At 43.4% G+C, this 26,918-nt stretch overlaps 1 protein-coding gene across 2 annotated transcripts in view; it reads right to left on the bottom strand.

Annotated features, from left to right (window-relative positions):
• The window catches only part of SLC24A3 (solute carrier family 24 member 3), a 327,978-nt gene that overhangs the window by 95,328 nt on the left and 205,732 nt on the right, over positions 1–26,918 (bottom strand). For both annotated transcript variants that reach the window (XM_073339750.1, XM_073339751.1), the window contains exon 4: positions 159–233. In XM_073339750.1, the coding sequence (XP_073195851.1) occupies positions 159–233 (75 nt within the window). The remainder of the gene's footprint in view (positions 1–158; positions 234–26,918) is intronic.

The raw sequence follows: 26,918 nt of genomic DNA, 5'->3' as shown, positions 1-26,918 counted from the left end.
ATGTAAACACAACATCTGTTTTCTTACCCATTAAATTTTTAAAAAAAAAACCCAAATGAGAAACTGTAATATAATGCTATCTACTATGGACACATCTTGAGGTTTTCAAGGGAAATTGCTACTAAAGTGACATGCAAGAAACATCTACAAATACTTACTTCACTAATCTTTTCCAATGAAGGGACAAAGAAATCATCACAGACAATTGCCAAAGCGTAGAACATATACATGGCCTGAAAGAGAAAACATAACATTGAGTTTAGAAGGTGCCAGGGAAAGACACAAATTGTAATGTCCCACTTGAATTTTTAAATTCTATTGCTACAGCAATTTATGGGACATCTAGTAGTTTATGGAAGGATCATGAAGTATTTATCCAAAACTCTTACAAGTTATCAAGTGCCACCGTCACTTAGCATCAGACAGTGACAAATGATTCTTTTAAGTTCTCTAGATGTTGCTTAAACACGTTCAATATCTCCTTTATCCTCCTTTTCCATAAATTCGAGGTTTTTTTTAAAGTATAAGTGTGTTCCATGAAAAACTGAACTCTCCAGAAGGGGTTTTCAATTGCTAATGCTTCAGTGCAGAGCAAAGAAGTGTGTTTGTGCTTAGACTCCCTGGAATGATACCTAGAATTCTAATCCTAGGACTTTATTTAATCCAAAGTAATGCTAGTCTTAGAAAGAACTCCCCTCCCCGCCCCCACAAATGAGTGGCTGGAAAAGATGTAAATTCATCATTTTAATGTTAACTAAAATCATAGGGCCCACTATGGCTCTTTGGGATCTGAACTGAGTTGGGGAGACGCAGGGCCATGCAGCACAGGAGCAGATCCCCAGCTGGTTTAAATCATTCAGTTAAGGATCTGGCTTATTATGCTTTTGCAAAGCCTTATGCACCCAGTGGAGCTGAGGTCAGAGCAGTGAGGTGCAAGACTCCCTGGGTGATGGGTTAGCCAGGGCTTCTCCCAGTGTGGAATGGGGAGGGAGACACAAGAGGGAAGGCAGAGTCCTCTCCCCAAATCTAGCTAGTGTGCTCCTCTGGGTGCCTGCAGCCAAATTATGGCTGCTCTCCCCATCTAGTGCACTCATGCAGGGTCCGTCATAATTTGGCTCTACAGGTTTTGTGGAAAATGAGGTATATGCTGTATTTATAAGCCTGGCATCCCCAACAGAGATTAGGAAATGGTCTGTCTCAATCAGCTGCCACGGAACAGCCCCAGGGTATATTGGGATGCTACATTTCTCTCCTGGATCTCATTCCTGGCAGACTACAGTACCTGTAAAAAGAAAAGGAGTACTTGTAGCACCTGAGAGACTAACAAATGTATTTGAGCATAAGCTTTCGTGAGCTACAGCTCACTTCATCAGATGCATTCAGTGGAAAATACCACTGAATGCATCCAATGAAGTGAGCTGTAGCTCACGAAAGCTTATGCTCAAATAGATTTGTTAGTCTCTAAGGTGCCACAAGTACTCCTTTTCTTTTTGATTAAGCAAATCACCCTAACCTTAGAAACTCTCTCTCTCTGCAATTTTACTTTTTTTTTTTTAAATGCATAGTCTGTCAGATGGAGTAAACTGACTGGGTATGTCTGAAAGTGAACAGTACAGATCCCCAGAAATAAGTGCTTTTTACAGCTGGGTCCATAGAGCACACCACTGTATCCCAGATTCCCTTCTTCTCACATTTCTGCTGAGGGCATTACAACCTCAGTTGCCTTTCCAGCCTCGGAGTGAGACTGAGCTGTTTCAAAGTTCAAAGCAGTCTACAAGTTTTGCGCTGCCTGTCATATCCCTTGATGGCTCGTAAAAATAATGCTACACAGGAGAAAAAAAGAGACAAGACTGGTTTGAACTCATAAAAAAAAGCTCTAGCCAGCTCTGGGCCCAGGGGTGGCACACTGTGTTGTGTTGCAGACTGATTTCTGGACAGGACTGCCGATGCTGGCTTGCAGAGAGCCAGTGATGAGTAGGCATGGTGCAGAGGTAAAGAAGCATAGGCCCCAACCGTACAAACACTTATGTATCAAGGGCCTGATCCTGCACCATGGACATTACTGGCAAAATTCCCATTGACTTCAGCGGTGCAGAATTCTGTCCCAGTGGGATTACGCATGTACTTAAAATTAAGCACACACATGTTTGCAAGATCAGGGCCGTAGGCGCCACAGCAGGGGTAGGGAATGTGCAATGGTACAACAAACTGTTCTCAGTGCAGCTTTTCTACCGGCCTGAGCACCTAAGAACAGGCTGTCATGATCATAGTTCTCCACTGGTATCAAGGAAAGAAGAGTATTTTAAAAAACCACCACCATCACACACAGGGCACGTCTACACAGCAAAGACAAACCCACAGCTGGCTTGTGCAGGGCTCTTTCATTGCTGTGTAGACTTTGTATTCGGGCTAGTGCTTGGGCTGTGGGACCCCAGCCTGAGCCTGGAAGTCTACACAGAAATGAAACAGCCCCATAGCCTGAGCCCTGTGACCCTGAGACAGCTGGCATAGGCCAGCCGTGGGTTTTTCTTTGCTGTGTAGACGTACCCCAAGCCACAAAGCGCGGATGTGCCATCACACAGCATATCAGTCCAAAGCGGTAGGAAATGAGTGTGGACAGTGTTGTCATTAATGTTAACTGGATTCAGATGCACATATCTATATACAGGAGAACCTCAGAGCTATGAACACCAGAGTTATGAACTGACCAGTCAACCACACACCCCATTTGGAACCGGAATCAGGCAGCAGCAGAGACAAAAGAAAGCAAATACAGTACAGTACTGGGTTAAACGTAAACTACTAAAAAAAAATAAAGGTAAAGCAGCATTTTTCTTCTGCAGAGTAAAGTTTCAAAGCTGTATGAAGTCAATGTTCAGTTGTACACTTTTGAACAAACCACCATGATGTTTTGTTCAGAGTTACGAACAACCTCCATTCCCGAGGTGTTTGTAACTCTGAGGTTCTACTGTATATGAGGGATTGTTAATTGAGTTACTTAATTTATCTGAATTGTGCAACTTCAGCACCACAGCTGTTTGTGGCATTTTTATTCAGCATTAGCCACAATAGATTAATTTCCCAAATGCCTCTTTACTGAATTTATACCTCCCAGGGTTTCTTTGTGGGTTTTTGAGGGTTGTTTATAAGGTGGTTTTAGAGAAGTGGAATAGAGACCTGTGGGAATCAGTCTGGAATTCTGATGGAATTATGTTTGAATAAAGTCAATTATTTGTCCTCATTTGGCTTCATTCTTCGTTGCAAGTTAAATGATCACACACAGTCATATTTATTTTCTGGTCATCTTTTTCCATTACAAAACCTACGACCCAGTAACCACACAGCTTGATAATTGTTTGGGGGCTAAACTAGGCCTTCCCAATTCCCTCGCCCTGCTGACATGATCTAACCACTTTTCCCATCTCCCTGTTCTCTCCCTGGCTTTTTTCAGCCAGCAGACTTTTCTATAAAGAGGAAATGCTGATCATAAAATAAAATGAAGTCAGGAAAGAATCCCCATATTTAACTGGAAAAAAGGGCCCGGTTTAAAATGAGAAGAGGAGAGATTTGGGCAAATGGAAATCTTTAATGACAAGGAGAAAGCAACAGAAACAAAATGAATGAAATATAGAAAAAAACCCACAACATTTTAATATATTATGTTGTTGACAGTGAGAATTTTAGGTTGATGCTCAACTGAAAAAGAAATCCACTTTGGAGCTGTCCAAAGAACTCTAGAGACCATATTTAAGCGTAACTTGGGCTTACTGCCTGTATATGAAATAACTGTATCATGGGCTGCATACGCTCTAAAGTCAGGGGCTGAAGTACTGAGAGGAAGGCCGAGGAATTTATAGCCCAGGATTGGCTATTGCCAAGTTAACAGAAGGTGCCCTGAAGCTGAAATATGCACATTTGAAACTGAATATTCAAACTGGAACGAAAGACCCCTAAAAACCAAGAGGAGCCAAAATCAGATGGTGAATCGGCTGACTGGGAATGATTTAGATCAAAAGAAAACATCCTTTTGACAGCTCCTCTCCCTGTTCATCTTCTGCCATGGTTCCCCTCCTTTCTCTCCGGCACCCAGCCTCTTCATTCACCCTGCCCCACACAAAGTAAATACAATATGGTTGACGTCCTGCTTTGAAAGTGAATTGGGAGACAGAAGCTAGGATGCTCCCACAGGTAAATGTGCATGTTACTCTGCTCCATGATTAAGGTTGCAGGTACGTTTTCTTTAGAAGTCCTACTGTAGTCCCCTGTCTAAAATTCACAGACATAAGAATATGGGCCTCAAAGCTGATAGGTTAGTTCCAGGGTCAAGGCAGGATTTTTATATCTGCTTTGAAGCTGTTTTGAATGAAGTGTTCCTGAACTGCTGCATAGGAAAGTTCAAATTTAATCTATTGTGTTCATCCAGTCTGTGCAGCCACTCCCAGCCAGCCACTCCCACATATCTACCCCCTCACATCCATCACACCTGCACCCACCCCTCACTCACACACACACACACACACAACTGTATGCAGCCATCTGCTCACATGCTCACTCCCGCCTCCCCCTGCTCCCAAATAAAGTGGAGTGGGCCTCTTCCCCTTCTCTACAGCAAAATCAGTAGGGGCACTCGGAATGCTCGGCTGTCCCTCCCCTCCTGAGCCAGGGGGCAGGCCTCGGTACCGCTGTGCTCCTCAGCTTCCCTTTCCCATCCTGAAGAAGACAGTAGTGATGCCTTTGGGCTTCTGCTCCCATGGGTTGCACGTGTGGGCTCCCAGCCCCGTGAATGTTCCCAGAATGCTTGCTTTACACTGGCTGCTACTGAAGGGACGAGAGGTTGCCATTTAAGAGTGTGTAATACCATGTGCCATGCTCCCCTGGGAATGGGAGATGCCATTGTTCTCACGGCACCAGTGTACCGCCCCTCCACGGTAAGCAATTGGCTCCTACGGACAGGTGTTTTATTTTTCAAGGGATTTAACACAAGCACAGTGGAGGAATAAGGATGCAGCAGAGAACACGCTGCGTTGGCCCCCTGGCCGCCAACTGCACCAGCTGTGCTCAGGACGGGGAGCTCTGCCGCCAGAGATGGTTCAAGGGAACCAGGCCACACTGGCACCCATGTGTTGTCCCTGGGTAAATCCTGCCCACCATTAGGCTCCCCAGACCTCCCACAAAGGGAGGTTTCATCTGCTTTCAACCACCACAACAATCCCCCAGTGGACTTCCTGCCACTGGGGGCCCTACGCAACGTTCCACAGTAGCTGGTAAAACATGTTGCCTCTGTGGTCACTGCCACTATTCTGATGGTGTCTTTATTTGCTTCTAGGACACCCAATACCTTACTCATGATTCTAATTTAGAAGAGGTCTTGTTCCATAACGTGCACGTTACCGATTGCTTTGTGTTCTCTCAGGGAATTCAACAGCAATTCCTTCCAACCTGTGGCTGGTTGATTCTGTAGGTGCAGTTCACATCCTGGAAGTCTTCTCTCACTCTGTCTATAGTTTTCTGGGTAATTTTAATGGACAACATTTTACACCTAGACATGGATTGTTGGTAGAGCCTCTGATATATAAAATATATATAAAATAAAAATCTATATTAAAATCATGTATTTCTTCAAGATAAACATATCAAAATGAGAATTACTGGTCACAGAGAAAGATATTTTTTAGGAGCCTTTACTGTATCTTACTAAAGAGATGCAAATGAAGTTACATAAATCTCCATTAGGAATTACAGCATACGAGGCTGTTTTAATTTGCTGTAAATACTGAAAATCTGGTCCCTTTATAAAACTATTTTTAAATGTAAACACTGTCTCACACTATTTATCTACTGTAAACATTTGCAGCGACTCAAACTCAAGCAGCCTAACATTTATTAGGGACCTTCTTACATTCTGCATATTCATTCATCTGTCAGACAGTCGCACTCTGGCTTTCTGATCGTTGGTGTTTTATTGATCCTATTGCAAACCCTGATTCTATTTGTCTGACTCTTCTGCAACCATCTTTATGCTTTCTTCCTGTAGCAGGGTGAGCACCCGCTCCAGCCCTGAAGGGGTTGGAAAAGCGCTGCAGAGGGCTGGGGCTGGGAAAGGGAGCAAAACCTTGGCTGATTGGGGGAAGTGGTGGCAGCTGGGGGCCACGCCCCAATCAGGGCCCAGCTGGCTCTATAAAGGCTTTGAGCCAGAAGCTCTGGGAGAGACTCTCTCTAGCTTGGAGAGAGAGGGACCTGGCTGCAAGGGCTGAGAAAGTACCCAGATTGGGAGCAGGGCAGCTCAGACCTAGGAAAGCTGCAGGCCTGGGAAGGCCTATTAGGTATGGGGGGTTGCACGGGCAGCGGGTCCAAACCCCCTTGCCTGTGATGAGGGCTTATACTGCAGTCTGCCCCAGGGAGCAGGGGCTAGTTGGTGACTGGCAGTAGACCAAGACTGAAGCGAGGTGGGGATAGTGGGTGGGGGTTCCCCTGGGAGGGGGAGACTCAGAATTGTGGAGGTACTGCCAGGGGGCAGTACCCAAGACAAAGGCACTGGGGTCCAGGAGGGGGTGAGACACCAGCTTGAAGGAGGCGCTCTGGAGGCTGGATGCTAATTCCCTGAGACAACCAGCAGGAGGTGCTGCCAGGTGAGTCTGTGCTCCGTGACACTTCCACATTACCCCATATGCCTTGGATGCCCTCTCTGAACTGATCTACAGGGCAACTACTCTTCTTTTAAGTCCTCCCACAAGGCTCACTTCTGCTGTAAAATTCACCAACTAGGTCAAGGCCCACCTGGAAAAAATATGTATGTTTTATCCTTCTTCCTCCAGCCTTCTTAGCTTGTGAGCTCTTTATAGCAGTGCCAAAATTACTGTATGCCTGGACCTAGTCCACTGTGGGTGCTACCTTAATACAAGCAATGTTAAATAATAACAAGCATCCTGTATGGAACATGTAGTAGGAAAAAATAATCCCAACTACAGTATATAATAAGTAAGGCTACGATTATGTTATGGAAGACATGGAATCTGTAGCCTCCAGAGACCTTCATGACATTCTCTGCTTCAGCCCCAGGGGCTGCAGGACTCTATCTTCTCTTCAGGAAAAAATGGTCACCCTGCAGCTCCCCGCTGCTGTGGGCAGAGGGGGGCCCCCCTGCAGCTTCCATCTGCTGTGGGAAGAGGGGGAACCCTACAGCTCCCAGCCACCATAGTGGTGGGGGAAACCATGGAACCACAGCAGCAAAAGTCACAGATAGGTCATGGCTTCTGTAAATTTTTGTTTATTACCCGTAACATGTCTGTGACTTTTACTAAAAAGAACCATGACAAAATCTTAGCCTTAATAATGATCAGTTCTAAATGAGCTGTTACCACTCAAGAAAGATCTTGGAGTCACCATGGATCTCTGAAAACTTCAGCGCAATATGCAGCAGCGGTCAAAAAGGCTAACAGAATCTTAGGAACTATTAGGAAAGGAATAGAAAATAAGACCGAAAATATCATAATGCCACTAATAAATCCATCTTTTGCCCACCCCATGAATACTGTGTGCAGTTCTGGTGATCCCATCTCAAGAAGGTTATAGTAGACTGGAAAAGGTTCAGAGAAGGGCAGCAAATATGATCAAAAGTATGGTTTCAACATGAGAAGAGACTTGAAGGATTAAGACTGTTCTCTTAAAAAAGATGTGACTAAGGGTGGATATTTTAGAAGTCTATAATATCATGAATATCAAAAAAGTGTCATTTACCCTTTCCCCACAATACAAAAAACAGGGTTCACATGGTGAAATAGGCAGCAGGTTTAATACAAACAAGAGTAAGTACTTTTTCACCCAACTAACCTGTGGAACTCATTGCCATGGGAAGTTGTGATTGCTAAGAGTATTACTGGGTTCAAAAAAGAACCGGATAAGTTCATGGAGAATAGGTCCATCAATGGCTATTGGCCAAGATGGTCCGTGATGCAACCACATACTTGGGACGACACTAAATCTCTGACTGCCAGAAGCTGGGAGGAGAAGTCGGGGTGGATTACTCCAACTCCCCTGTTCTGTACACTCTTCCTGAAGCTGTGGTACTGGCCACCGCCAAAGACAAGACACTGGGCTAGATGGTCCATTGGTCTGACCCGATATGTCAGTTCTTATTTATGCAAGGTGGATCTTTTGGGCCCCATCGCCAGTGGGCTACAACTGCTGAAGTAAGCCCAGTTGCTTGTGTTGGGTTGTGCCAATATGTAGAAAAGTTTTGCATGGGACTATTGTCCAAGTCAATGGAGGTTCAGACACTGGAGGGCTTAGCATGCATTTTGGTGAGGTTCAGGACTGATATCGATTTTTACAAATATTAACTAAAATAGTAGTTTACATACAACCCTGCGCTGTGCCTTGGGGCGTGTAAGGTGTAAATCCGGCCCTGGGGATCAGTCTAGCAAATCCTACTACTCACACACTACTGAGCTGCCCCTTCTTCTGGCCTGAGCTCCTGCTGGATGCTCAGAAGAGAAGCTGGCTCAGCTATAGGCAGATGGCTGGCAGGCAACTTGCAGTGGCCTGAGTGCCCTCAGTGATATCTTGGGTGACAAGTGCCACCCACTACTGTACATCTGTGGCCTTCCCAAAAATCCAGGGACGTCTGGCTATGGTTGTTCTAGAACCCAAAGCTCAGCCCTAGGTAGCTGTGCTGGGATTGTCAACAACAACAATCATAACTTGTCTGTTTCCTGAAGTTCACAAGATTTCAACCCTAGCCACTAGTGTGGGAAAATGGCTAAAAACATTTATTCTTAATGAAAGCTGAGATTCCTATTTACATTTCTGGGTCCCACAAATTAGGGGAAGCCCACAGCCATAGGCTTTGCAGGACTGCAAAAGCCATCTTTAATCTGGACTGACAAATCCCCAAAGGCACCATTCAGCCCATCTTACTCAGGCAAAGCACCCACTGACGTTCACCAGGAATAATGAAAGTCTTTTGATTATCATCAGTACACTAGGTACCATGGGGCAAGCATCTAGACATGTCAGTGTCTGTTTGTAGGACAAAGATGCCTGAATTTCTTGACTTTAACAGTATATCACAGTAGGGCTAGTTCCTTCATGGGACTTAGACAGTAATGGGAGTTTTGCTGAGTAAGGAATCCTGAAGAAAGCCCTAAGGCAAAGATTTACGCACATACTTAACTTTATGCACTAGGTCTGTTCATGGTGCATAAGGTGAAAACCATGCATAAGTCTTTGTGGCATCCAGGCCAACATTTGGATCAGTATTCAAGTATTTGATGCAGAATGTGTGACACCAAGGCACAAAGGTTTTCCGAAGAACTTTCAGTGTAGCTTTTTATATCTTTAAATATTTTATTATGTTTTCATGATAATTCCTTGTCTGATCTACATTACCGCAGAAATGCTAATGCAGGCACTCAAGCAGGAAAATGGCAAGTGGGAATACCTCTGAAACATGACCTTTACTCCAGCAAAAAACCAAGAGAAATGCTAGAGATAAGCAAGAAATGAATTGCCTATTTGTTATGTGAGAATCCACATATTTTCAATTATAAAATGGCGTAGGCTCAGGAAGCAATCTAATGACTCTGATAACTCACCCAATAAAAAAGTAATACAATTTCCTTTGTAGGCACATTGGTAAAAAGGAAAGACAAATAGCAGAAAGATCATTATTTTCTCCTACATTTTAAAAGTTATTTTAATTTAGATGAAAATAAAGCCAATGTAAATCTTGCCTGGAAGACTATAAAACTGTTGATTTCAACAAACCTTGGCTGTTCTCCTCAGCTCTAGTTATTTATCTGAATTGTAAACCTTGATACTAAATAGCAGCATTCTCATCCTTCCATCCTTTTTGATATTGTCATGTCAATTTGAGGATAAGAAAGTTATAACAAAGCAAATAAGTAGGCTTATAAACTGGATTCAGTCTAAACAGTCAAAAGATGGGTGGGAAACAGACACAGAGAAGTAAAGTGTACCCATTGAATTCTGGGAGTGGGTGGGTGCAAGCATTGGAAGGCCCCTCCCACAGCTTAAGGGGAGGAGCCATTAGACACAGGGTTCAAATATAGTCAAGTGTATCTCAGTTTTCACATCAGGGATATAAGGATAATACAGCTCTACTTCCCTCACAGCAGGGCTGTGTGTAAACTACTACTTAAGTAGTTACTTTTGTTACTGGTAGCAAACATTAATAGGATGTGTGCAGTCCTTAGCCAATCAGGAGCAGCACAGATATCCATCCATCTGCGTAGTGACTGCACTTATAAGGAAACTGCTGCACATCTGTTGAGTTTTAAATCCAAACCAAGACTTTGTTGTAAAGAGGGTCAGGGCAGTAGAATTCACATCTGTGGTATGTGTAAGACCAAAACAGTTCCCTTGTCACCATGCCTTTGTCACGTGGCATGGGTCAGAATCCATGGACTTCGCTACATACTGTTACAGCATGGACTGGAACTTTGGAGGAGAAGAAACTTCCAAGAGAAACCCCTCAGGGGAGTTTCCTAGGAGCTCTCCATGGTGGAGGTTGCCCTTGTTCTCCCTAGAATGGGTAAGAGGGATTCAGCCTCCAAATACCATTGATTTGGTGGGAACTGCAGTAGGCCGGAACCACCTGTGCAAGGCCTTGTCTCTCTCTGCTGGCTCTTGGACTGCCTGCTAATGAGCTGTTGCTGTCTCTGGAACTGGCAGCTACCTGGGCCTGTGAAATGAGCATAAATTAAATTTATGCCCATTTTAAGAACGCTTTACACTGCCAGTAGGTGCAAAGGGGCCTGTGCAAAAATGAGAATTTGGTCTTACAAATATACCTGGCATGATCCTTAACTGGGGTCTCGTGCTGCTACTGCAATACAAATAAATCATAATAACAGGGAAGCACAAACATTATGCTTTATAGAAAGGATGTTGAGAAACAAGAAGTGGGCTTTCCAAAGGAGCCTAAGAGTGAAAGTGCCTACATTCCATTGAAATATAACTCCTTCGTGGAAACTTTATTTTCTAAAAAGATGCCCTGCTATTTGTCTTGCTACTATCCATTTTGCAGCATATAGTCTGCAGTGGGTCCTCCCATCATGCTAGGCATCTTCCCTTTTAAAATGCATTTTAATGCCTCCAGAAGCACTAATCCACACATCATCACTCTTAATTGAGTGTGCTGTCTATATTTGATATAATGTATGTTCATCACAGAGCACAGGATACCATTTGCTTGCCTGGGATTCCTACAGTCTACTATTGTTTGGTAGCATGGTTCTCATCCTGAGAAAAAGCAAAGACTTAAAAGGCAAATCAGGTCATTACAAGCTCTGCAAATTGTCCATTTCAGCATCTGTCTCAACATGAGGCACAGAATTTCCACTTACTGTATGCTTTTGCTTTTTTTATTTTTTCCAGGTCACACAAGGTGGTTATACTCTGTGCTACATGCAGTAGATACTGTCGGCAATTAGTCTGGACAGATACCGTACTTATAACTGACCGTCTGATGAAGTGCATGAAAATCCTTGTGGGAGTCTTTACATGAAAACCAAATGAAGTGAGAACTCTACTTACATCATTTGCAAATGCAGACAGGTCCATGAGTAGCAGCAAGGGGAATCCATGCAATGCCTGTCAAAAAAGGTTTCACCCCTCCATCCTGAACTGAAGCAGTTGAAAGTCAGTGTCCTTTTCGAATGAAAGTGCATCCAGCCTTCAGTACAGAAAAGCAGCCCTCAAAACCAGTAAGGGCCTGATCCTGCAAACTCTGAAGCATGCTCATAACTTTACTCATGTAAGTAGCAGCAGTGTACTTAGAACATACAAAACACAGATCCCTGCAGCCCACTGATTTTTTTTTAAAAGGAGTAGAATTGCAGCCAAAAACAGCACTGAGATTTCAATGGCATTACTCACATGAGTAAACTTACACATGTTTCAGTGTTTGCCTGGTCAGGGCCTAGAAGAACATTAAAAGTAGTGACATAAAACTATAAAAGTGGGGAAATTAGCATGGAGTGCCATGTGTCCTCTAACCTTTTTTGTACATCAGGCTATTGTGCCTACCTGCAATGCAAGGTGTGGTGGGACACAGGACCTGACCTGAAGGGCACTGAAGACAATGGGAGTCTGTTCACTGACTTCAACCAGCATTGGATCGGGCCCGTACAGCACAACAGATTTGACCCATCACTCTGATTATTCTCTTACAACCAGCTCAGTGTTGCTGAAATGCTGTTTTGGGCTGGGATTTGGCCCCTTTTTTTAAATTAGTGGGCAGCAGCAAGCAGCGGTTGTGGTGTAATAAAGCACAGAGTGGTTGAACAGAAAACAATTTGGTTCCCAAACTGAAACACTGTCATATGGGCAACTCAAACACCATGGCTTTGAAATCTGACAGCAGACCTGGAGGGTCTCAGGTTTTGCATTCAACCCAAACTTGGCTTGCTGCTGCATCAGCAAGCCTACAGCTCTCTCACTGGTAGCTGATCAGCTTTGCCCCATGGTGTGGACTTTCCCAGAGGCAGAACCAGACAAGGATAGATAGTTGCAGTTGGAAGACAACATAAGGCGGTACTGGGCAACTGTTTCTGTGCCCTGAGAACTCTCTTGCATGGGGTAACACAAGGTCCCTCCTGGCTAATGTGTAAAGGCAGATAGTGGGATGATTTGGGCTGCAGTGTCATCAATATATTGATCAAAGGCAGCATCCACTCTCCTTACTGGACAATGCAGTCTTCCCAGCTTTCCTAGTGCCTACACAAAACTGAAGCTTGCATGAGAGCTAGGTGGCTAATAACTGATCCAGATACGATATGAAAGCTTGACACACACAAGCCAAGACACTAGTGTCTCCACCTCTGGATTCAATCGAGAGGGATTTTCATCTCTTCGCTTCTTCCCTAACGTTTATGGTAAGTTCAGTCCTTGTGGGCATCACAGAAGTGGGTTTTGAGGTGGTATTTGAACAAGGAGATGGTGATAGCTTGGTGAACTGGGACTCAGGCCCTACCACAGATAGGAAAGGGCATGAAAACAAGGACTGGGGTGCAAATGGGAGAAAAGAAGGAAATTAAGCGTCAAGGTTGGTGTTGGAGAAGAAGGCACACAGAGGAGGCAACGATAGCAGAGGACGTCCAAAAAAATTAAGCTCAGGTCAATCTTCATTGAGCAACGTTTAGCTCAGCACATCTTAAAGCCTTTAAACAGGCAACCTATTTATCTGGCTTTTTTCCTCCCTAAAAGGGCATTTTAAAAAATGAAGATACAATGCTTTGCATAAAAGGATTACAAATGCCAGATTAAGTAAAGTAATTATTTTCTAAACCATGCTTCTAACACACAAGGACAGGAAAAGTAATCATGGCCCTCTACATTGGAGCAGATGACATATCTTATTTGAAATGTGTTTACGAATTATAATTTACCATATTTGTTCAATATATCTTCCAGTTATTCATAACAGTACTTATTCTAAGATTAACTGCTGCTTTATAGACCTAGCACAAGGAACAAACCATCAAAGTAGTATTAAAATGTGCTAGTGTTCAGTGATATTTTTCCAAGAGGATATGGGAAGAGAAGAAATACTCTGTCCCTGAGGGACGTATCAGTTTCTTTTACTTACCCACACCCCATTTCTGCTTGCCAAAGTCAGTCAGGACTAAGAACTCATTAACTCCATTCTATCCCCTTAATTCACTTTCACTTCCAACAACCTACATCTGCCTCCTAGCCAACAAAGGGGACTCCTTAATCACCTACATTGACAGGTATGGGGGGAAAGGAAGGAACTAGCCTCAGATGGGAAGATTTAAAAGGCCCACGGGAAGAGCCAGGGGTGTGTGTGTGTGTGTGTCACAATGTAGCCCTGAGTGCCACTCTGCCAAAGGGCCTGTCGATGACCAGCCAGCAGAATGAAACACCAGTGACTAAAAGGCTGTACATAAAGCGTCAAAGGCTACAATACTATACAAATGTAGAAAACTGATACGTCAGAGCGCCGCACAACTTGGAAAGCAATTATAAAGATACACTCAAATTACCTTGACATTTCCTGTATTTAGTTGCATGCAACCTAAAACTCATAGGGCCAGATCCTGGCCCAGGCTAAGACCTCCTTGCATGGCTCCAGTGCTTCGGAAAGGCCACAAGGCCCTATTAAATGGGCATGATGGGATTCCTACAGCTCTGCACCACTCCTCGTGGGGCGTGTGCCAAATCTAAAATGGTGTTGGTGATACCAGTCCAGAATATCAGCCCTTCGGGGGCTGTTACAAGGTTAGCATAGTTTAGAGCAGCCATAAGGTTGCTCTAATTTACCACAAAGGCTGAACCAGCCCACTCTTGCTCCAAAGAATGGGGGGTGCGCAAAGGCAGCTTAAAGACTCCTTTTCCCTTTCTCTTATCTGCACCAAACACAGCTCTGGCACAAACGAGGATCTAGGCTCTACATTTTTTAAGGAGGCCACATTGCTGTCACCGAAAGCGCTGTAATTAGTAGAGGCACGGCCGGCCTAGCCAAGAAGAGCGTGATTGGAACTCATGAATATTCTTCCTCAGGGCAGCTGCCAGAGGAAATCCCACTTCTTTGACTGCAGAGGAACTCTGCTTAGGTTAGCGGAGGTGGGGGAGACTGCTTTTGGCTATGCCTCCCCAGTAGCTGCAGCTGAATATGCAGATCTTTGTACAGTTTTTCCAAACTCATTGTTTGCGCTTCGAATCTCAGACTCCCAGAAGTGCTGACTCTTTCATCATTGGGGATAATCTGTCAATGAGTAATTAATGTCTTTCCTCATCTTTTCCTTTTCCTTTTCAGGACCAGCTTTTGTATGGCAGGAGTGAGATAGAAAAGGTGTGGTGTAATGGCTCACTGCATGACAGTGAGCTATTATGTGTTGATCCTGCTCGACTTTGAGAAGTTAATCTCCTGTCCCTCCTGTATTCAGGTTAGAAGCGGCTCGCACTATAGAAAGGCTCTGCATCTGGACGCACTGCAGATACAATGGAGAAGTAGAAAAGGCATCCAATGACACTAAAAGGAAAAGAAGGAAGGTGAAAACTGGACCCACTGAAGTCCATGAAAAAACTGCCATTGACTTAAATGGGGAAATGATTTCACCCAGAATCTCTAGAGTTATTGAGTCATGTCACCCAGTAGCAGCTCCCACTGCAAGGGAACCCTGTCGGGGCTGGCATGTGGCAACGTGAAACTGTCAGAGGGCATGGGAGAAACAGATGTGACAAAGGTTTAGGTGATCCAAGGACAATGTACTCCATTTATAGAGCTAAGTTGTTAGATACGTTCCTACTCCCTAGCAGCGGGACTCAAAAGAACAACTCTGGAGTAGCCTCCCACCTCTGTGTGTCTGATCCACCTTGTTTGGGGCTGAACTACAGTAGATCAAAAGTTCCTTGAGGAATGGACCAAGTCATCTGTTTGTTTGAAATGGGCAGAGCCTATTGTAGGTGCACCCACCTAATAACAATGAAAGCCCATTTATCCAACCATGCCAAGCTGGGTGTCAATGTTCATATCACGAGCAGGATCCTACCATCAGCACTAGGTTCCATTGCTGACAATAGGGAGGTTTCATGTACAATTTGTTAGTTGTGTGCATAAAGAGGAAAAAAACAGACCACACATCTAAGAGTAGCCTTCCAATTAGGGGTTGTAGTAATCAACACAAGAACTCAATATGTTTTCCTTACATTGGCGCATTTTTGCAGCATCAGTTACAGCTCCCATTGCCTTTCCCTTTACCGCAATGTCTATTTGCCGGCTCTAGACACCAGCAAAGCAAGCAGGTGCGTGGGGTGGCACTGGGCCCATCCGGCCCCCAAGCTGATGCTGAAGTCCAGGTGGAAGAGCTGCAGTGGGTGGCCAAAGCTGGCCCTCGGTCTGGGGTTCAGCAGCAGCAGTGTGGGGGGTGCCCTGGGGCAATGTGGTTTGTGCTGCTGGCAGCAGCCAAGCCGTCTGGTAGGCTCCAACACATAGACCGTGGGACACTCGGCCTGGGGGCCACCCCATGGGGCACATGGAGCCGCCTGCAACTGCCGCAGGGTGGCCGCCCCCAAGCGCCGCAGCCGGGGCTGGGCAAAGCGGCCCGAGCCACCCAGGGGCTGCGGCAGGGCGGCCAGGAGCAGCAGAAGCAGCAGCAGTCGGGCCATAGAGGGGACCGGTGCCCGGGGCACTGCCGCTCTCCGAGGCTCCGCTCCCCGCCGGCTGCTGCCTTTGGGCCTGCCCTGCCCCGGCTCCTCAGCTCCCTGCCGGGGCGGTCTCCCCGGCTCTGCCTTCACAATTCCCAGCCAGTCCTGGAGATGGGAGCCCCAGCTGGAGGGACCCTCGGCTGAAGCGCGGCCCTGGAGCCCCGCTGCTAACCCCGACCCTTCCAGCGCCGGACCAGCTGGAGGCGAGGGGGGAGCAGGAGGAGTCAGGAGCCCCCTGGGCACCGGGAAGGAGTCAGGTGGATGCAGCCTCCGCCCCTGCTAGTGTCATGAGCGGGATGCTGATGACCTGCCCTAGGAGCGGGTTACCAGTGACTCAGGGCTGGGTGGCAGGGGATGCAGGTGGGGGGGGGTTGAGAGCCCAGGGCTGGGGCGGCAGGGAGGAACCCAGAGCTGGGGCAGCAGGGGGTGCGGGTGGCGGGCGGGGGGAGAGCCCACGGCTGGGGAAACAGGGGAGAAGGGCGGGAGTCCAGGGCTGGGGTGGGGGGCAGCCAACATTTTTTTTGCTTGGGGCAGCAAAAAACCTAGAGCTGACCCTGATTTCAAATATCAGATTTAAGTCCCTCTCTTCCCTTCTAACTTCCCACCCCATCAGTTAAAACTCTGCCATTCCAAAATATTAGCTTTTACCTCTTAGTAGTATGTTAGCTGCTTTATACAATGTAATGCTCCATCAAATCACCAGAACCACTCAGCTCTCACTAACCAGTCTGGATCGGTAGGTAGGTTATTTTATCTCTGGCACATTTTCTTCCACCAGCTTTTCTATAGGAACTAAAGCCTGTGTATAATTCTCTGTCTCAGTTAAAGCCCATTTTCTATAGTCTAAGGGCCAGATTGAATTTGGGATGCATCTGGCCACAGATCTAGACCTTAACTAAAGGCTGGAGAATGCTAGCTCTGGCTTAAGGTGGAAATTGGCACTGGTGGGAAAGCCATCAACCATCTGCTCTTGAAGCTGATATGTTGAGTCCATCAATGAGAATCTCACCTCTTCTACTCAAAGTCAAAGCTACAAAATCTGGGCATGGTCAATAAACTAAATTGCCGAATGCTGCTGGACAAAATATGACTATATCTCAAAAGAGAAAGATTCTACTGTTTAGATCAGGTCTCTTACACATATATAAGGCACCCACTCCTGGGTATCTAGGTGCCTCTAATATGAACTACAGTTCTGTGCCTAAATTTTCAAAAGTGACTGGTGATTGTAGGTGCCTTAATACTTGGGTGCCTAACCTGAGACACCTTAAAAGAGGCCTGATTTTCAGAAAGTGCAGAGCACCTCCCATTTCAATGGGAGTTGAATACCTTGGAGGATCTGGGACTAGGTGGTCAAACATACTACGTTGTGTCTCTTAACAATATGCCCAAACCATACACCAATAGCCTACTAATCCAGACTGGCAAGTGGCTTTATTGCCATAATAGCATACTTATTTTACTTGTTGGTTAATCAAGCTGCTTTCTTTCCTGCATTAGATTATTTACTATTTAGCACCACCCAAACCCACAATAACTGCACATTCTGAAAGAGATGGAGATCAGTAACCAATAGTCTGATCATGGGTTTGTTTGCAATAAAGTAAGTAATTTGGCAAATGTGCCTTGTTGTTGCTTCTTAGCAGAACTTCCAATGCACATGAGTGAAGCTGATGACTTTAAAGCATTCATAGCTTGAAGATAATTGAAAAGACTGGTTTCATACAATGCTTGTATCTCTCATCTTAATGAGGTCTACAAACCAAACCAAGACTAGAATTTCTGGGCCTGATTCACTCTGGAAATCAATAGTCGCTCTCTTGTGTAAATCTGGCATAATGTGGAGGTGACTCAGACTCTATTTTAGGTCAACACTCCTAATTGGAACACACATCTTCATTCATGATGAAATAATTCACTGAGCTCATTGTGGCAATTTTTTTTTTAAACAGATACCTTTTTGGCTGGGACCAAGAAAGGAAATTTTCATCCCCAAAAGGAATTTATTTCTTTAAACGACTTACTTGGCTTTATGAAAAATATTAAAAGGGCATCCCTTCTTATAAGAAATTTAGAAAGTGAAATTTGGAATGAAAACTGAAATTGAAGCTGACTTATATTGGACCTTATATCCACTTACACTAAATTTTATACCAGTGTAAACCCATTGACTTCTAAGAAATTACTCCTGATTTATACCGGTGTTTGAAATCAGAATGAGGTCATTACTATGCTACCTGTGGCCACTATAATACTACACCGACCACAATTTTTTTCTACTGTATGAGACACAAATAGAAATAGTAGCGTTCACCTTAAAAATAAAACACACTGAATACATATTAGCTCCTTTTAAAACTCTAGATCCTCATTTTTCTTTGCAGAGAATTTTCATAGATATGGCATTACTTATATAGATGCACTTTTATTCATCCACTATAATCCCCTTACGGAATCTCCTGGGACTCTTTCTTGAACCCAGCAAAGTAAAATAAAATTGTCCCTTGAAAGGGAAATGTGTATTATTCACCATTTACCTTGTGCACACCACTTTCAAAGCCTGAAACCTTTTATGACTGTCACCAAATAATAAACACTTTTGTATATAGCAAAACTGCAGATCTCCTATTAAGAATGTATGTATCTGGAGCAAGATATAAAATACTCCGAGAGGATGTTTGAGAGTGTTAATTTAATAAAATGTACAGATTTCAGGCTTATTCACGTTCCATATTATTATAGAATTTCCTTTTTAAAGCTAATAGCTGGATTACCAGCTACAGACTTACGCCCCAATCCTGCAAAGATGTATGCACATAAATATTTCCACTGACTTCGTTGGAATTACTATGTGTGTAAAGTTAAGAATGTGCATAAATTTTTGTAGGATTATGACCTTAAGGTGATATCTACCTAGTTCTGTTGGCCTCTGGTGAGGGACCTTGTCAAAGGCTTTCTTAAAATCTAAATATACTATATCCACTGGATCCCCCTTGTCCACATGCTTGTTGACTCCCCTCAAAGAATTCTGAGTGAGGGAAGAGCGAGGGGGGATTTGATAGCAGCATTCAACTACCTGAAGGGGGGTTCCAAAGAGGATGGAGTAAGCTGGTCAAAGTGGTAGCAGATCACAGAACAAGAAGCAATGTTCTCAAGTTGCAGTGGGGGAGGTCTAGGTTGGATATTAGGAAACACTGTTTCACTAGGAGGGTGGTGAAGAACTGGAATGGGTTACCTAGGGAGGTGGTTGAATCTCCATCCTGAGAGGTCTTTAAGGCCCGGCTTGACAAAGCCCTGGCTGGGATGATTTAGTTGGGGTTGGTCCTGCTTTGAGCAGGGGGTTGGACTAGATGACCTCCTCAGGTCTCTTCCAACCCTAATATTCTATGATTCTAGTAGATTGGTGAGGCATGATTTCCCTTTACAAAAACAATGTTGACTGTTCCCCAACAAATTATGTTAATCTATGTGTCTGAAACTATAGCAAAGAACAAAATTGTCAACCAGTTTGCCCGGTACTGAATTCAGGCTTACCGGCCTGTAATTGCTGGGGTCTTTTCTGGAGCCCTTTTTTAAAAAAATCGTGATTAATCGCACTGTTAAATAATAATAGAATATCATTTATTTAAATATTTTTGGATGTTTTCTACATTTTCAAATATATTTATTTCAATTACAATAGACTACAAAGTGTATAGTGCTTGGGTTAGTGGTTCTGTTCTGTGGTGTGTGGTTGCTGGTGAGTATTTGCTTCAGGTTGGGGGGCTGTCAGTAAGCGAGGACTGGCCTGTCTCCCAGGAACCTATCCTTGCAACAAAGCCCGTTGCCAACTGTGTCCACATATCTATTCAGGGGACACCATCATAGGGCCGAATCACATCAGCCACACTATCAGAGGCTCGTTCACCTGCACATCTACCAATGTGATATATGTCATCATGTGCCAGCAATGCCCCTCTGCCACGTACGTTGGTCAAACTGGACAGTCTCTACGTAAAAGAATAAATGGACACAAATCAGACGTCAAGAATTATAACATTCAAAAACCAGTTGGAGAACACTTCAATCTCTCCGGTCACTCGATTACAGACCTAAAAGTAGAAATTCTTCAACAAAAAAACTTCGAAACAGACTCCAACGAGAGACTGCTGAATTGGAATTAATTTGCAAACTGGATACAATTAACTTACGCTTGAATAGAGACTGGGAGTGGATGGGTCATTACACAAAGTAAAACTATTTCCCCAAGTTTATTTCCCCCCACACACACACACTGTTCCTCAGACCTTCCTGTCAACTGCTGGAAATGGCCCACCTTGATTATCACTACAAAAGGTGTCCCCCCCACTCTCCTGCTGGTAATAGCTCACCTTAAGTGATCACTCTGGTTATGGTGTGTATGGTAACACCCATTGTTTCATGTTCTCTATGTATATAAATCTCCCCACTGTATTTTCCACTGAATGCATCTGATGAAGTGAGCTGTAGCTCATGAAAGCTTACGCTCAAACAAATTTGTTAGTCTCCAAGGTGCCACAAGTACTCCTTTTCTTTCTGCGAATACAGACTAACACGGCTGCTACTCTGAAACCTCTTTTATAGGATATTTACCAAAGTGGAAGTTTTACCAATGTAAAAAGCAGAAGGTTTGCATCTGGCAAAATATCTTAACAGTTACAGGAAAAAGCTTTTATAGTATTAGGAATGAAGGGAGTGGCATGGCACAGTATGGTCATATCTTTTGTCTTGAGTCAGACTGTTCTATTTTCTGTTAAAAACACCCCTCATAAAGAGAGTTGGGAGAAGTTTCTGGCTGGGTACTACGCCCTGGGTACTATGCACACATAACTGGAAGACTTGGTTGATTTTCATTGTTTTCCAAGTTATAATATACGGGCTGATAAGTTCCATCACAATATCATCAAGAGGCCATCCTGTCCTCTTTACAACTACTAACAGAAATCTTGTTATGGCTGATGTAAGAGCAACTTCCAGCCATGGCAAGTTTAGAACAACATTTCCTTCTGGCTCTGCCAGGGTAAGACTCCTTTTTGTCTCACTTGGTATGCCGCTGCATACAGGCTGTCTGTGGCATACTGAAAACTGTATTAAAATTGTTAACTGTCATTTTAAATCCTAAGGGTTTTCCTGGTCCTGCTTGCAGTGTGGGGGGCTCTGTAGAGAAGTGCACACTCTCTTTTGGGCGAGTTGAACATTGTTCAAATGTTCTGGATCTACATTACCAAAAATCCTTCATTCCAAGGGAAAAGAACTCAAAAGGGTGCTGTCCATGGTTCTCTCAGGAAGTCTACTATCAAATTATCATTAGATCTGCCCCCCAGATCACTGCAGTAGTTTAGCCACTTGGTGTCTCACTGGATTGCTTTCATCATCTAGTTCTAGACAACCAAAGTTTCCTTGGATTTTAGTCAGACTGGCCACAAATATATCTCTACCCAGCATTGCCTCCAGTGGTCTTCTCCCGCCTCTCCCCTATGGCGGGAAGGCACTGCGATAATAACAGAGTGTCTCAGAACCAAATTTGGAGGAGCTATATCTGTTTTCACAGGCTATACCCCACTGCGCAGAGTATTTGTTATGCACTATAATTTTCAGTCCCTTTTCGTGCCTGCAAGGTTTGATGTTAAAATTCTGTCACGTCCAGGGAAAGATCTAAAAGTAAACACAGCCAAAAATACAGTTGGGGAGGAGAGAGGGAAGAGAAAGAGAAGGGAATAATTCAAGGTAGCTTAGAGGTATTTGGTTATTTGCTTCCTAGCCGTTATTGATGCACCAACCTCAGAAAACTCAACTGTTGCGTAACCAAACTTCTTTGTTTTAGAAACAAAGCTGAGTCTTGGAAGACTATTTTTAGTTTCTGGTACTTTCTGGTTCCAACTGGGTCAGGGATTCCAGGAGAATGGCCTCTCTCAATATTTCCACTTCTGGTGCCAAAATAAACCCGGACGTGTAAAAACATGTGGGGGGAATAAAAAGGAAACAAGTTTCTTAGAGCTCATTTGTTCTGAGCCCTGAACAAAGGACAAAGGCTGATCTGATTTTATATTTTCTCTAAACCAGTTTGCCCATTCCTAACCACATGACCTCCACAGAAAAATATTTGCAAACTTATACAGTTTAAATAATGCAGGCATTGGAAACGTTCTATAATGAAACACTGAGGTTACAGTAATTGAAGATAGGACCTTCCTTTGTTTCATTCCAAATACTTACATAGCCTTTGAAGTCCACATAATAGAGCGAATTAAAAATAAGTCAACTCGATGTAGCAATGACTTTGCTGTATCAGTGCATGATAAATAGCAATTCATGAACCAACAACTAGTCATAATGGTCTCAAATCAACTAAATAAAAATGTTCAGGAAGTATATATATATATAAAAAAACCCAACAAGCTGAGACAATTACAGGTCGTACAGATGAGGTGTGGATGGTCTCTCGTTTCATACAGAAGAAAAAAAGAAGACAGACAATCTCTATAAATAATGGCCTAGATTTTTGGAACTGCTCACACTAAAGCAGGTGTGTAATTTGTGCCCACGCTTACCATGTCAAACCTGACAAATTAGACATGTAACTGCCCTGTAAATGCACATACAATTGCTTACTTGTGCTCAAATCACTGTAAGTACACGCGCACATTATATGTGGGCACAATTATGAAAATCTGTGCCTATACAGTCCTCCTTTTTACAGTATTTGAACTCTGAAGGAAAGCATTATTGACTACTGAACGCTAGCATCTTTGTATACACGTATCCACACTATACATATTGGGGGCCAGATCCATAGATGGTGTAAATCAGTGTAGCTCTATTGACTGCAAATGAATTATTTACACCAACTGAAGATGTGGCCAAATTATAGGAGTGGCTGATTGTACCATCTATTATTAAGGTTGCCTGATACTTCCCCTTATAAGAGCCTATTTTAAGTTGCTTATAGCTTTGCCAAACCTTTTTAACCATGTGAGTTTACCTCTTCACCTCACCATGAAGAACATTTTGCCAGCAGCCTCTTATCGTTTAAACTGTGGTGTCTCCAGCTCAGACATCTCTGCTAATCACAACTGCACACATCTGCAGTTTGCCACAGCAGAAAGAAGTGTGTATGTATGTGACACCCCTTCTCTGGGCATAGCAAAACCATCCAGGCAGGATTCCTGGATTTTTAAAGGTATTTGTGAAGAGTAATTTAGTTCTTGCCCTTGGAATGAATCAAATTACAACAACTTATTTTATATTATTATTTCTTTGTGTTATTGATTGTTAGTTTTGTAATGCCAAGGGGAAAATGCCTCTGGATTCCCCTAGAAAGGCTGTATATTGCTCCTTCTAAAATACTCAGTAATTTGTAGTATTTACCCTGGGCTGCTTTGCAATTTTCAGCCAAGCCCTAAAAAAAGTCCAGCTGAAGCATAATTTACAGACATACAGTCACCAATAAGGATAAAGAGAGAGGAGGAGGAAAACACATTTTGATTAAAATTATTAACAGAAGAGTTTGACAGTAAATCAACAAACATGAGGAAAAGGCTCTTTCCTCCCCTTATAAAACTCCACTTTGTGAAGTTCAAATTTCTCCACAGATTTAGAGAACCTTAATAAAAATTTGATTTTATGGTTGCAACCTTCTTTAAAAAGTGCATGGTTGTGCACACTCTCTGATTTGATCAGACATTTGGTAAGTGTATTGCTTTGCTGGAGGGGAAAAAAGAAAACAAAACAGAATTACAGATTTAGCATCCTAGCCAGATGACAACTTCTTTCGACTGAGACAAAAGAGGCATCCTTATAAAAGCCCATTACTGTCTTCCATTTTTTTTTAAGATCAGCTTTCACCATGACAATAGGTTAAAATAACAGTTACACCCATTTGAAGAACAGGTGATATATTTACCAGTGCTGATAGGAATCTTTCCACTGATTTCAGTGGGCTTCACCTCTGGCCCACTAAAAGATGAGATCAGATCCTTAGGTGGTATAAACTGTTATATCTCCAAATGGTGCTATGACAGTTTACACCAGCGAAGGATCTGCCCTCATGTGTAAAAATGCTGTCTTTAGGAATTCTGTAAGTAAGTCTGGTTTCACAGCAAGCCCTGTGTAGGACGTAAGCACACACCCCTCATGAGCCCACCTGGTCCCTTCACTTATACAATTCAGATCCACAGCACAGACCCCCAACTCAGATGTACACTGTGGTCAGTATCATGCAACATGCCACTGCCACTTTAAGTGATAACTAAACTTCAGAGCTTAAGCCAATCTCTAACTATTGGAGGTCAGGATGAAGCTGGGGTGGGAGGTAGATTAGCCCACATCTGCCTGCTGAGGGGTTCTTACACCTTCTTTGGAGGCATGTGGGGGTGGCCACTGACAGAGACAGGACATCTGATGAGTTGGAGCATGGTTCTGATGCAGTCTGGCAGTTCCTATGTTCCTAACTAGACAGAGCTGCAGAAGTTTCAGTGATAGAGTCAGTTCAGATGCACAACTTTAATGTTGCTCAGAATCTTGTTTGGGTAAATAAATGTCAGTCGTGCAAGGATTACGAATCCTTAAATGAGTAAAGAAAGCTGGGAAAACCTCATTGAAACGGCTTGCCAGCTCATAACACAAGGAAGAGGAGAGCCCATCCCAAATTCTTGTCCAAGGTCTGCTATTGGGGTAGCAAATGAAGAAGTTCTACACAGGGAGTTCCCTGGTTTCCTCCAGATTTCAACAATCCTGCTTGCAGGCTTGCATGGGTTTGGAGTCTACACGTGACAGGTTGGGCTGTCGACATGCATGACGTACAGAAAATGACAAGGGAGCTGGTTGCTGAGAGTGGAACACAACTTCTTAAAGATGTTTTCAAGGACATTGGAAAGGGAGCTATATTGAAGCCCCGGACAATAATGGCTAATATTAAACTCTTCCTTTGCCATCATAAGCTGAAAGTAAACACAGTCTCCTCTTTGTATCTAGCAGTGCACAAGAAATCCACTGTCAGTTAACACTTCTTAGCAGAGTTGCCAAACACCAGTCAGCACATTGATGTGGGGCAAAAGTTAACTGCCACTGACCACCTTCTAGTCACTGCCTTTAGAGATAGTACCGTGGAAGGGTGACTACAAGTCTCGAATGTTAAAATCTTGTGGTCTGGGCTGAACATTTACACTAAAAGACAAAACAGAATACTCTGTTTTGACTGTTTATTATATGTTCCTTGTTACGTATAAACACATTCATTATGCAGAATAAAAGCAAAATATGACCTAAGGCCTGCACGTATTGGCAACTAAGTATTAATCAACATATTATTAAAAATGTTAAAATATTAAACTGTTAAAACCATGCCTCGCTGATGAAAAGAGTGGTGTTTCGACATGGTGTGACGTGCATTCTTTTTGGGGGTCAATTTCTTCCATAATTTAACAATATCATTCCCCTCCACAAAATACTGATTTTTTAAAATAAATAAAACTATTACATGGAATGACAGTACCCCAATAGAGTAAGACATCTGCTTCACCACTTTGCATGTGTCACTATAGAGAAAAAACAAATAATCCCTTATTGGGATAGCAGATTCTTAAATATTGTTATATCAGAGTCAAGTATACCTGTTTTGAATATTTGCTATATTTGAATCTGATATAGTTGCTATACCTTGAATTTTAGGCCTGCAAGAAACAATGAACATAATTTGTTTTGATTTATGTTCAGTTGCATTTTATTTATTCAAAAATAATATAAAAGGTTATAAAATATTAAGCTGTCCTAGGAGCAGAAAATAGGAAGCCCAAATCATGGGTAGATTGGAAAAGAACCTGTCTCATGATTTATCCAGTCCCTTGTACCCAGAAAACTTTATGTGAGTTCAATGTAATTAATAAATCAAAAATATAGTTCTCCCTTCTTTTCTTTAAGCAGCCTGAGCAAATGTGTTCTGTTGCACAGAGATGGAAAATAATGATTTTACTATCTCACTGTTACAGTGGGTTCAGTATGAAGCAATTTCTGGGGCTAGCTTGCTTTTTAAAATATCTTTTTTCTTTGATTAAGACCTTAGAAATGTGAACAGTATAGGAATTTATTGTGGAACATCACACATACACAGGTTCATATTTTGTCCTAGGGCGAAGTGAATGGCTTCCACTAAAGTCATTTCTACAGTTCAGGGGTTAATTTACAGTCAGCGATTAAAGAAGGTAATAAAAAAAGAGGGGTTGACAAAATACTCAGACAAAGCAAAGTTGCATATCACTCAAGACACAGTAACTAAGGGCCAGTTTTACAAAGGTATTTAAGCACCTAAAGGTGCCTGGGTGCTTATGAAAATCCCACTAGGTGCCTACAGTGCTTAATTTGTGCCGGGGCTTGCTGGGGTGAAACCTGGCACCTCCAGTTGGCAGTTCACAGCCCCAGCACCTCTGGGCTCCTGGCCAGCAGCTGCTGCTCTCCGGTCGCCCAGTTCTGAAGCCAGCACCGCTGCCAGCAGCAGTACAGAAGTAAGGGTGGCATGGTATGGTATTGTAGCAAGGGAGATTTAGGTTAGATACTAGGAAAAGCTTTCTAACTGTCAGGGTATTTTAGCACTGGAACAAATTACCTAGGGAGGTTGTGGAATCTCGGTCACTGGAGGTCTTTAAGAGCAAGTTAGACAAACACCTGTCAGGGATGGTCTAGATCATATTTAGCCCTGCCTCAGCGCAGGGGAC

Source organism: Lepidochelys kempii, chromosome 3 (assembly GCF_965140265.1).
Source record: "Lepidochelys kempii isolate rLepKem1 chromosome 3, rLepKem1.hap2, whole genome shotgun sequence".
Classification (NCBI taxonomy): domain Eukaryota; kingdom Metazoa; phylum Chordata; order Testudines; family Cheloniidae; genus Lepidochelys; species Lepidochelys kempii.
Note: the sequence above shows the minus strand (reverse complement) of the source record. Positions and strands in the feature narration are given on the sequence as shown.